General features: G+C 46.0%; 1 protein-coding gene across 1 annotated transcript; it reads left to right on the top strand.

Annotated features, from left to right (window-relative positions):
- The first annotated feature begins 1,110 nt into the window (after positions 1–1,110).
- On the top strand, positions 1,111–7,925 carry LOC118235626 (profilin-1-like). Its single transcript, XM_035433172.1, has 4 exons — positions 1,111–1,218; positions 1,458–1,632; positions 7,199–7,382; positions 7,720–7,925. Exons 2-4 carry the CDS (start codon positions 1,504–1,506, stop codon positions 7,815–7,817), a joined length of 411 nt encoding a protein of 136 aa, XP_035289063.1. The 5' UTR covers positions 1,111–1,218; positions 1,458–1,503; the 3' UTR covers positions 7,818–7,925.
- The last annotated feature ends 5,336 nt before the right edge of the window (positions 7,926–13,261 follow it).

Genomic DNA, 13,261 nt, shown 5'->3' with positions numbered 1-13,261 from the left:
CCCTGCAGAGTGGAATCATTTTTACACAATAAAGGGCTGTGTCAAAGCTAATGAGCTCTCCAAACTTCACGTTTGTTTTATGATAACCATCTGATCAAAAAACCGCATTGATTCTTAAACAGAAAACATCTATGAGAGCGTGCATTCGTAAGACTACATCGCTCGCCCACAATGTAGCGTAAGCTAACAAACAATAACGTGTAAACCACTAGTTTAAAACATACCCGAAAACAACTTCCGGCCTCTGGCCATTGCCATTTACTGACCCTGGTCATTCACCAGTGGGTATAGCCGAACTGCCACTCGAAATAAGACTGGCCAATAGAGACGCATCACCTACGCTTCCGCGTAGATCCCGCCCAAGGGATTGTGTTCATGGAACCAAAATAGTAACAGGCCGGGAAATTTTTTACAACGGCAGTATTAATATTTTTCATTAACAATGCAAATAGTTTTGTTTTCAATTGATATTTCATCTAAAAACCTTTAGGGAATATTTTGCTTTCACTAAAATATTTTATTTTTTTATTTCACCAGGCAAGTCATTAAGAAAAAATACTTATTTACAATGGCGATATTTTACATTGCAACATGAAAAGTTTTTCTCGCATGGCCTAATGAAGACACAAATGTTACTCCATATTAATGCACGAGTTTTTCCGCTCGGCGTTGTCTCGCGCCTTAGCCCTCACGTCAATAACAGCCGCTGTGCCTGACGTTTGTTACTTCGTACTACAATTATTATCATTATTGTGTCCTCTTGTCTATGCCATCAAATACTGTAACTTGGACTTCCCCCGAGTACGGCAGTTAAGCAGTCCCTGGACAGCTTGGTTTAATCACGATATTCAATAAAGCCGAAGACAAAGTGGTTGAAGAAAATTAAGCAAGCTTTCGTAAATTGCTAGGATTCTTGAGCCTGAATATTGTACTACGAAATTCCTCCGAAACCCATATTCATTCGCCAACAATGTATTTATTTTCACTCTGTCGAATATTCCCAATATAATTACACACCCGAAATTGGGACGAATGTCGCTGTTGTGTGCTGCACATTAATCCAGTGCGTTTCCCAGTTCTCCTGGTCTTCCTCACTTCTCCGTATATTTAGGAAGTAGGCCTATCCCGTCCTGTGGGCTGGGCGCGCGCCGCAATATAAATCCGCGGCTACTTCCTCAATCCCGCTTAGCTAAAGTTGCAAGCCTTGCGTGGCAACAGGTAGTTCTTGTGCTTTGGTTCTGTAAATGCCTCTGCCTGTGACGTTTACGTGACTTTTGATAGATACTTGCAAAAGTATATAGGCTACAATTATTTAATTTTCAGACATCTAAACTGCTGTTGTGTTTTTCCCCTTTGGGAAAGTTAAATTTACTCTTGATCCCAGTTCAAGATTTCGACCAGCTAGCCATTATTGCCTTTTCAGCGTCCTGAACTTTTCCCTCCGCTCTTCTTTTCAGTTTCCTGTTCCTTTCAGTGGAAATTTAGCAAGTACCAGCACTAGCGATGGCCTGGGACGGATATATTGACAATTTAATGGGCCAAGACATGGAGGACGCCGTTATCGTTGGGTGCCAACCCGGCCAGGAATATGTATGGGCGTCGAATAAGACTGGGAAATTGAAAGACGTCACGGTAAAGAATTTGCTTCTAATCGGCTCGTGTTGAGAACAAAATACAAAATGGATATTGGGTAAAATAATGATATAGTTCGCTAGTTTTGTGTTTTTCTTATTTCGGGTTTTGCCTCTTCTTTTTGCTTAAACAATTAGTGTAACACCATCCATTCTCCAGTCTCAGTGCTGATATGTCCACTCTAATTAATCCTGTTTAGGGTGTGTATTCTGTCCGAATGTATTCACGTGCTATGAAATATGGAACGGTTTAGGAAAAATGTTGATCTCGTGCTGAGGTTATTTTTTTCTCCATAGGAAATGTGTCAGTGAGCGGTGTGTAGCGCTTTATGACTTTGTAATTGAGTGACTGTCGTGGACATTAGCTACACGAGTATAATTCTCTTTCCACGTAAGTCTAGGTTTGCCTATCCCAGAGGAAAGGAGGGTGGACAATCGTAGGTATGAGGAGGAAGTGTCAAAAGGGTGCGCCCAAAGAAACCGGATGTGTTGTGTTACCGTCTTGGAAATGCATTAATATTAACAGTTGGCTTATTGAACCACTTATTCAATACTTTGCCGGTTGATATCCAGCGGCTGTACTCCAAAATAATTTGCCGGCACCTTGGGATTGAGTTGTGAAGCGGTACAACTGAGAAGTGGAATTGCGTGCTTCCGACAGGACCGTGTAGTATCCCGATTGCACGAAAATCTAAAATGGGGGAAAAAATGAAAACGTGCGAAAACCAGGATTTCTCCCGGAATTTACATGGACAAAAAATAGTGCCAAAAAGTGGGCTAATGAGCGGTTGGCTTTCTCGCGCCATGAGCTACAGTTTAGCAAATGACAGGCGGGACCTCTTAATGAATGAATAAACAAACGCTAAAAACAAATGGACAGACCAAGTGTTACAACATATAGTGCTGTAGTAAGGCTACACTGACTAATGTAGATATTTGCCGATGGTGACGAAAATGACGCCGTTTCCGGTTCAGTTTGCTGGAGAAATCCAGAATTTATTTCACTCAGATATACCATCAGTTGCAGTCTTGTTAAATGAGATTCATACGATGAAGCTCTTGGTTGGATCTTTTTGATCTTCTAAATTTTCTTTTTTTAAATATGGTTTAATTGGCATTTGCAGAACCTGCACCGAATTTGGAGTGGAAGATCTGGAGAGGCCTACATGTGGACACACATGAGTGGCTTCCAGCTGTGAGGCTTTTAGGCTCAAACTGTTTGCTAGGACTCATAATCCTCAAAAGGGCCACAGTGTCTGTGGGTCTAACTCCAGTCCTGGAGGGGGGCTGTGTCTGCAGGTTTAGCTCCAGTCCTGGAGGGGGCGCTGTGTCTGCAGGTTTAACTCCAGCCCTGGAGGGGGGCTGTGTCTGCAGGTTTAGCTCCAGCCCTGGAGGGGGGCTGTGTCTGCAGGTTTAGCTCCAGTCCTGGAGGGGGCGCTGTGTGTGCACGTTTAGCTCCAGTCCTGGAGGGGGTGCTGTGTCTGCAGGTTTAACTCCAGTCCTGGAGGGGGCGCTGTGTCTGCAGGTTTAACTCCAGTCCTGGAGGGGGTGCTGTGTCTGCAGGTTTAACTGTGTCTGGAGTTAAACCTGCAGACACAGCGCCCCCTCCAGGACTGGAGTTTTAAGTCCTTCTTCTCACTCGCCACTTTTCCATACACACCCTGTCCCAAAGACACACCCTGCACTTTGCATTTCACGGGGTGTGTCTCTATAACGGGCGGCGTCCGTGCGGACTCGTCTGAGCTCTCCCCGCCGCTGGTCGTTCACGGTCCGTGCGAGGCTGAGGTATGGGGACGGCAGTTTCCAACGGTGGCGATTTTGGCGTGGGGACTCGCTCCACCGCGGTATTTCCCTTCCTCGTGCCTGAGCACGCACCAGTCTGAAACCCCAGCCTACAGCAGCGCCACAGCAGAGGCTTCGCGGCCCTGGAGCTCGTCCGTCAAACTGGTTGTTGCTGGGGGGGTTGGGCGTGGTTCAGTGGAATATTCGAGGCTGCTTTGGATAGTGCTGGGATCTCTTGCTCTCTGGGGACCCCTGGTGGCCAGCTCTGAAGTGCTTTTGAGATTAGTACAATGCTACCAGAGGTGTATAGCATAGCACAGCTCTGAACTGCAAGAGACCCAGCTAGAAAAAAGACAAAAAAGTTAAAACCTCTTCCCATCCTGAAGTGTTGGTTTATTTTCATGCATATATTGAACGGCTGCGAATTGATCTATACTTCCTGCATGGACTACTTTCCTAGTTTTTTCTAGTAATTCCATTGTTCCCGTGTGAATGCATAAAGGTTCGGGAAACTGGATTCAAATTGTGGTTATATTCCCCAAAAGTGACAATTGATTGTGTTCTTAATATTTCTTTCAGGTTTTTAACCCTATGACATGTGAATGATGTTGCATTGGCAGATATCCAATTCCTTTCTGATTTATTTCCACACGTGAATGTGGCCCAAAAGGGATGTGAAAGTATCCGAGTCCATGAGCTCTTTCCTGTTTACAGGTTCATAGTGCATATCTGATCTGTGTCACATAAGCAAATAATGGGCATTGGGTCACTTTTACCAGGCGGTGTAAACGTAACATTATAAGGAGGCGCGAGGTGCTGTGAACCCCGGTGCGTAGCTCCTCAATGAGGAGGTGTGAGGTGCTGTGGACCCCGGTGCGTAGCTCCTTAATGAGGAGGCGTGAGGTGCTGTGGACCCCGGTGCGTAGCTCCTTAATGAGGAGGCGCAAGGTGCTGTGGACCCCGGTGTGTAGCTCCTTAATGAGGAGGCGCAAGGTGCTGTGGACCCCGGTGCGTAGCTCCTTAATGAGGAGGCGCAAGGTGCTGTGGACCCCGGTGCGTAGCTCCTCAATGAGGAGGCGCAGTGTGCTGTGAACCCCGGTGCATAGCTCCTCAATGAGGAGGCGCAGTGTGCTGTGGACCCCGGTGCGTAGCTCCTCGATGAGGAGGCGTGAGGTGCTGTGGACCCCGTGCGTAGCTCCTCGATGAGGAGGCGCAGTGTGCTGTGGACCCCGGTGCATAGCTCCTTAATGAGGAGGCGTGAGGTGCTGGGGAATTGCACTTTATAACACTTCTGCTTCTCATGACTGATATTGTCCTCCTAATGAATGAGTCGCCCTGCATTTTTCCCTTTAACAGGACCGGAGTTCCCGCCGGAATGTCTGCCAGGGCGGGGCTCCGGTCCGGGGGCTGTGTGAACGGAACACCTCCCGTGTTCCAAATTCCCCTACCTGTTGGAGCTTGCGCTAACTCTACCCTCCTGCCAGTTCCCAGGCCCAGCCCTGCTCTCCTTAGTCGGGGTTTTGAAAAGTCCTTAAAACGTGAGGTCATTGGTGAACAGACCTTTTTGTGCACCATATCTAGTCCTGAGATGGCCTCTGTCAACGACCACCACAAACCGCACGTGTTGGAGTGACGTTTTGATCTCTAGATTTGGCACATCGGTAAAGCCTTTCCTTCCACACCATTCCACTTGCTGTGGGACTCAGTCCCGGATTGGCTTACTTGTACCTCATTTCCACAGACAATATCACCCGTTCATTTATACCTCATCTCCACATACGCAGTATCGCTGGGTCAGTTAAATCTCATCTCCACATACGCAGTATCACTGGGTCAGTTAAATCACATCTCCATATACGCAGTATCACTGGGTCAGTTAAATCTCATCACCATATACGCAGTATCGCTGGGTCAGTTAAATCTCATCTCCATATACGCAGTATCACTGGGTCAGTTAAATCTCATCACCATATACGCAGTATCGCTGGGTCAGTTAAATCTCATCTCCATATACGCAGTATCACTGGGTCAGTTAAATCTCATCACCAGTGCCATGTCTGGTGGCACAGCCTGTAGAGCACTGAGGAGCCGGTTTGAATCCTTCCACGCAGCCGTCGTCCCGTCCCCCTCCCGCTCCCCGTTCGTCCCGCCTCTCTGCACTGCCCCGTGCACTGGAGCTGAAAAGCCCGTTAAACACGTAAATAAGTGAATACATAAATAAATGAACCGCGTGGTGTCGCTGGCTGCCCTGTGTGTTCCCTGGTGTCCTATACATGAGCCCATCCAGGCTGTTCCACACGCCAGTTTCCCACATTCGGGGAGCTCAGATGGGTTGCCGCTAGGTCGGGGCCCTTTATGACCAGGGATACAGCTAGCGTCCCCTTCACAGCTAGCGTCCCCTTCCACTGTCAGGGCAAAAACAGGCATCCGGAGCAGGACCCTGCGGGTCTCCTCCAATCACTGCCCGTGTTGTTCTACTGATTACCACCGCACCCTGTGATTGGTGGAGCGCCTTTCTGTTTTCTACCAGCATTGTGACATCACGGCTGTCTCGGCCCGTTTTATTCACTGTCTCCACACGCCCCGGGTGTCTGCTAAATGACACGGCTGTTTCTGGAAACACCGTTAAATGAGCAAACCAGTTTTCTGCGACAAACGCCTACCACACCCTGCCGTTTGTCTGAGTAGGTAAATTGACCTGCTGTCCTAGACTGAGGATTTCCCAGACTGTGAGCTTGTGAAACTTCATGGAGAGAGAATGTTTTCTGTGATCTTCAAGTATCCAAATACAAAATGCACATGTGTTTGCTTTGTCATCATTCTGGCTCAAGATTGCTGCTCTCTTGCTCGATTGCTTGTGTCTGACACGCGCTTCCTGTTTGTGGTGGAAAGTGCAAGGGGTGTTTGAAAAAGTTTGTTACAGGATTGTATTGTGCTTTCAAGTGTGTATTTGATATTAGTTTGGGCTTTTTGTTTAAAGTAAGGTAAGATGGTTTTGAAAAGAAGGTAAGACAGAATTTGTAGCATAGAGGTAATCGAGCCACTTGGGACTACCGATCATTCTGCAGTTAGATTTGATGTATTGTGGCAAATTAACAAGGCCTCCTCTATGGCCAGAAGTTTTAATTTTATTTATTCACTTTTCCTTACCGTTGGAATAAATTAAGTTGAAGTAGCACTCCCCCCCCAGTGGATGAACAAATCCATACAGGAGAGTTTGAGGGAAAAAAAACAGTATAAGATCTATAAAAATGACGTATCTGTTTACTCCGGCACGCTATTCAACTCAGTGACTGGCACTTTGATACAAATTTCCCAAACAAGCGCTATCGAAACTAATTTGGCACATATAATCACTCAAAATGAATTCACTGCAATCATGTGATGAAGTTGATAAAGCCTTTAGGGTGGGGATGAACAGTTATAGAAATAGACTTAGATAGGCTTCGGGCTCTGCAGAGAGAACACCACTGACAAACGTTCAGGTTTTCACTGAAACTGAGACTTTGAATAAAATGAAATGAGCAGCCATGTGACAACTGTGTGAAATGTTACCTGTGTGCGCGCGAGTGCGTGTGCGCGTGCGCGTGTGTGTGTGTGCGGGCCCAGCAAATCACCAAAGCTTCAGGTTCTCTGTGGAATTGATAAGTGGAATTGACACACAGTTTGGGGACTACTATTTTAGACTGAATTTAAAACTTGAGGGTGCTTGTGAGTTATTGGGGATTACTTTGCTCATGTGGGGTTTTTTCTGTTTGTTTTTCCTTCTCCTCTGTCTTCTTTAGGCAGAGGAGGTCCAGGTGCTGCAGGGGCATGACCGCGATAGCCTGTTTGCTAAAGGGTTAACCCTGGCCGGGTGCAAGTGCACCATGGTAAGGGACGGGATCAAGGATGATTTCGTACCATATGTGGACCTGAGGACCAAGGGCACCGACAACTCCGCCATCTGTGTGGCAAAGACAAACCAAGGTCAGTCTCTGCCCACGTCTGTCTTACTGACTGATGGGGGGGGGGGGGGAGGTGAATGCGCTGTATGGCCTTACACTGCAGACAGCCAATAGGTGTGCTGTCTTTGTCTATGATAAAAAGATCTCCAAAAGAATCCTGTTGTAATCTTATTGTGTTGAAGATGCATGATTCCCAGTCTTTGCAGAATCTTAAGATGTGTGCACCTCCATGACTAAAAGCCATGACTTAGGACAGATTGTTGTTATGTGTGAGTGTGTCAGACTTTAGTTGTCAGAAGTAGTCTAATGTATTGGAGTCATAATCAGTATTTTCGTGCCTTGCCCCCCCCCCCCCACAGCTGTAATCATTCTAAAAGGAAAGAAGGAGACACATGCTGGTGTAGTGAACGACAAAGTCCTCAGAATGGCGGACTACCTGAGAAAGGCCAACTACTGATTGTCTACTTCCTCTTCCTGTCCCCCCTCCAACTGTCTACCATTTGGGAAGAACTGGATTTTCAAGTTACACCCCTGCCACCTCCACCCCCCCCCCCCCCCCCCCAAAGAGCTTTTTTGGAGATGGGTTTTTGATATCACCATGTAAACCTGTGATCTGATGCCAAATAAACATTTATTCTAAAAAAAAAAAAAAGAAAAACAAAGAACCTCATGCCTGCTTGTGAAGTGCTTTTTTTTTCTTTTCCCCCTCTTTCCCTGAATGAAACGCTTGTGAAATGAGTCTGGCTGCCCTGAGTATATAAAACCATCATACTGACACACTGAATCACTGAGTATATAAAACCATCATACTGACACACTGAATCACTGAGTATATAAAACCATCATACTGACACACTGAATCACTGAGTACACATCATACTGACACACTGAATCACTGAGTATATAAAACCATCATACTGACACACTGAATCACTGAGTATATAAAACCATCATACTGACACACTGAATCACTGAGTACACATCATACTGACACACTGAATCACTGAGTATATAAAACCATCATACTGACACACTGAATCACTGAGTATATAAAACCATCATACTGACACACTGAATCACTGAGTAGGCCTATATAAAACCATCATACTGACACACTGAATCACTGAGTATATAAAACCATCATACTGACACACTGAATCACTGAGTATATAAAACCATCATACTGACACACTGAATCACTGAGTATATAAAACCATCATACTGACACACTGAATCACTGAGTATATAAAACCATCATACTGACACACTGAATCACTGAGTATATAAAACCATCATACTGACAGACTGAATCACTGAGTATATAAAACCATCATACTGACACACTGAATCACTGAGTATATAAAACCATCATACTGACACACTGAATCACTGAGTATATAAAACCATCATACTGACACACTGAATCACTGAGTATATAAAACCATCATACTGACACACTGAATCACTGAGTATATAAAACCATCATACTGACACACTGAATCACTGAGTATATAAAACCATCATACTGAATCACTGAGTATATAAAACCATCATACTGACACACTGAATCACTGAGTATATAAAACCATCATACTGACACACTGAATCACTGAGTATATAAAATCATCATACTGACACACTGAATCACTGAGTATATAAAACCATCATACTGACACACATCACAAACTGATGATGCTAAAGACTCACATGCCACACATCCATCTAATAATCAGAGTGACGGCTGAGCCTTGGACTGGCCTGTATCTGTAAGTGAATGAAACAATGGGGGCCTGAGCCTGGGGGTTTATTTCAGGATGCTGAAGTAAGGGAGAAACTGTTTTCATTGACAGAAATCTGCAGATCGGCAGAGTTAAAAGAGAAGCCAGAACTTCGCGAACTCATACTAAACTATTCTTCTACTGAAAACATGGGAAACTAGATGTATGAGCGGGCGGGTCCGTGTAGAACTCGGCTTCCTTCGTTGCAGGCGTTGCAGTACAGTCTAGCTTCCGTAGTGCACTGTCGCCCTCTAGTGGTCTCTCCTGCATGGACACACTGGACCCGGGGCTGCAGTGCAGGTGGATTTAGCATTTTGGTCTTGGGTTTCATAATCTGTGGCCGTTTTTCTGCCTCCCTGCGCTGGCCTGGATTGAGGTTCTGTCTGCTGGACCAGCGTCATGGATGCCTTTAGCTGGGGGAACATGCATTGGCCCTCCTGGAATACGCGCTAATGCATTAACACCGAACAGCCACCCAGATTCTACAAGAACGGCATATAAAGGGTGAGTCTTTATAACCTCACGTCTTATGATTTTTGAATAAGGACTTCTGCATCATTTCCTTTTCGTGTTTTAGGAGACTCTGTTTAGCAAAGATGCTTAGACAGTGCATATGAAAAAGGCAGTCACCGTCCTCAGCATGTAAAGAACTACTTTCAGCCTTTACAGCCTGGCTCTGGCCTAGCGTATAAGGACCAGCAGGGGGAGCTCCTGCATCAAGCTCACCTGTGAGGCATTACATTACATTACATTACCGGTATCTTACGCTTACACAGCTTTTACACAGCATCCATTTATGCAGCTGGATACATACTGAAGCAGTGCACGTTAAGTATGTTGCTTAAGGGTACAACGGCAGGGTCCTACCGGAGAACTGAACCTGTGATAATAGGCAAGACCAGCTCCTTGCCTATTATGCTACACTGCCACCCCAGCACTGGCAGGAGGCTCCCGCAGGTGTGCGTCCCACCGCTGGCCGAGGTCAGGGGCAGCAATAACACCACCCGCAAAGCCTACGTCCTCCGCCACAGGTTCTGCTGCTACTCCACCCTGCCAGAGGGGGGCGCTCCGGGGCGGGACAGTGAGGTCTGAACTATGTGTGAACTGCTGAACAAGCTGAAGGAGCTCTCCCACAGCAAAAAGGGAAAAAAAACTTTAAATCGGTTTAATCCAGGGGTGTCCAGTCTTATGTGAAAAGGGCCAGTGTGGGTGCAGGTTTTCGTTTTAGCCCCAGCACTAAGTCACCTGATTCAGCTGATTAACTAATCATGGTCTTCAGTCAAGACATCGATAAGTAGAATCAGGTGTCTTAATGTTGGGCTAAAACTAAATCCTACACCCACAGTTTCAGATAAGACTGAACACCCTTGGTTTAACTGCACTTAAAATGGGCGGAGCATATCTTCAGTGATTGACAGCAGTTATAGCTTCAATCACCTTTCCCCAATAGGGAGGTGTGACAGCCCCCCCACACCAACTTCAATATATTAACCCCATGTTTAATTTTACCTAGCTATTTTGTAGGGCTGTAATAATGATAATCATTGCATTATTATTTGTTCATTTTAAATGGCAATGTTTATTGGTTGCTATTATTAAAACAATACATCCTTACTAGAATACACAATACACTAAAGTGACCTACATGACGTACTTTGTGAATAAATAACTCTGAAAATGTCATTTGATCACACAAATGTTCCTCGGGTGTTTTTATTGGTGCTGGGTACTAAGAAAAGTCTCACAGCTGTCCGAGGCAGGACGTTTGGACAGGGCATCGGATGCACACACCCCTTCTGAAAGCTCATGTGCTCATTAAAGTTACAGCACACAGCCAGGTCAGATTATTGGCTTGGAAATCACGCCACCTACTGGACATAACCCGAATGCAGTGATACAATCTCACGCACCACAGAAGAAACGTCCAGATAGTTACGGTGCCAATAGCTACTTTGCGTGGGTTTTGGGCAACTTAATTCCTTCATAGTGTTGCTCTCTCCTACATTCCAGCAACAAAATTGTTTTCAAGCTAATTTGTTAGCTTTCACAATGAGTCTAAAGATCCTTGTTTTTGCTTTATGACTGAACATTCAAAAACATTAATATTTTAATACTGATATTTAAATTTTTAAATTTTAATATTGGTCTCCACTAAATTCCAGCAAGTTCTTCAACGGACTACAATTTCATACAAATTACAGAAACTTCTCCAGTGACATACAAGCTGACTTTCCATCTTGAAAGAGAGAGAGTGTGAGAATGTGTGTGTGAGAGAGAATGTGAGCGTAAGAGAGAATGGGAATGTGAGAGAGAGAGAGAGAGAGAGAGAGAGAGAGAGATAGGGTGTGTGAGAATATGAGAGAGAGAGTGTGAGAATGTGAGCGTAAGAGAGAGTGGGAATGTGAGAGAGAGAGAGAGAGAGAAAGGGTGTGCGAGAATATGAGAGAGAGAGGGTGTGAGAATGTGAGAGAGAGATGTGAGAATAAGAGAGAGAAAGAGAGAGAGAGTGAGAATGTGAGAGAGAGAATGTGAGAGTACGAGAGAGAGGGTGTGTGAGAATGTGTGAGAGAGAGAGAGAGAGAGAGAGAGAGAGAGAAAGAGAGAGGGAAAGAGAGATAGACCATGCGCAGATTACCTAACTCAGCCTGGCAGTCCAGGCTGTGGGGGAACTACAGAACATTTCTCAGGCCTGGGGCCCTTCTCTCATCAGCCTAATCCCTGTAACAGAACCCATTCCTGCTCTCCTGCTCTCCTCTGACTTTCCAGCATAAAAAGGTGAAATATGACGGGTGCCTCACGGTTCTTCCCGCCTGTGAGCTTCAGAGCGCAGGTCTTACCAAAGCCAGGACTTCCAGAGAGGAGACAGCGAGAGACACGGTGAGAGAGGGAAGGAGAGGCGGAGAGATTGTTGTGTCTGAGGGCCAGAAGTTAAACTGCAGGGTTCTGATAGCTGAGTACACAGATGCAGCACAGCACAAGAACAGCACAGACACCTGCAAATCAACATCAGAAACCGCTATTTCACTTAGCTACTGACCCGCCATGTTAGAAAGACTTTAAACAGACCTGGCACTCTTGATAAAGTGCTCACAATCGCATTTCAGACTGGTAGGGCCCTTAAACTTAGGGACAGCAAAAAAATAAGATGGCAACACGTACTAAAAATATGAATTATGCAACAGCACGTATCCTCAGAGCTGCTCCTCATGGCTGTGTCTCTTCCTGAACATTCTGGGCCCCAGAGCAGTCACCCTCTCCCCCGGAGACAGAAATATTAATGAAGAAATGACTCGGCAGAAAGGCCAGCTGACGTTGAGCCCAATATCCTGAATATCGCACAAGGTGTTCTACGATAAGAATGTGCATGTCAATATAGTACATCAATGACATCAATGTCTTATCAATATAACAATGTTACTGTACAGTGCTAGACATACACACCTTATATTGATGTGTGTGTGTGTGTGTGAGAGTATGTGAGTATGTGTGAGTGTGTAGGGGACATGAGGTCTCTCCAGAGTACTGAATCGATCTCTAATCTTTAATGAAAATGCAGCAGGCGAGGCCGCTGTACGCGGGTGTCCGCTCAAATGAATCATGGAGCTGCGTTCATTGATTTATACTCTCTGTGTGCAGAAGGGAAACTCAGATGTCTGAGTGAATCGTTAACTGGTGCGGCTAATGAAGCGGCACCCTGGCATCGGGCCGAAAACCACAGGACCGGCGTCCAAAACAAACGCGGCTCTTCAGCGCCAGCGGTGTGAGGGCCGGGTTCCCTGGAGGAGAACCAAGGCCACCTCGTCACGCTGGCCCGCTCGGGCCGTGTTCCAAAAAGAAACCGCACGCGCCCGTCCCAAAACGAAGCTGCAGGAAAGGGGAGATCAACTGCAGACCAAAAAAAAGACCCGCAGCGGAGCGTCTTGATTGGCTGAGTGCTGGATTCTGTCACAGATCAAGGTGAACTGGGGTGTTTGTTTGTCAGTAGCAGAGGTCTGCTGAGCACTGGGAACACAAACAGAGAGACAGGTGAAAGGACAGACAGTTCTAACCGGCTGGGTCGTCGTGGTGACACGGAGCCGGTGCCAAATTTAGCCCCCCAGGGAAGGGTTAGAGATTGTGCAGC

The sequence above is a fragment of the Anguilla anguilla genome, chromosome 9 (assembly GCF_013347855.1).
Source record: "Anguilla anguilla isolate fAngAng1 chromosome 9, fAngAng1.pri, whole genome shotgun sequence".
NCBI classification, from domain to species: Eukaryota; Metazoa; Chordata; class Actinopteri; order Anguilliformes; family Anguillidae; genus Anguilla; species Anguilla anguilla.
This window is presented reverse-complemented; position numbering and strand designations above follow the sequence as displayed.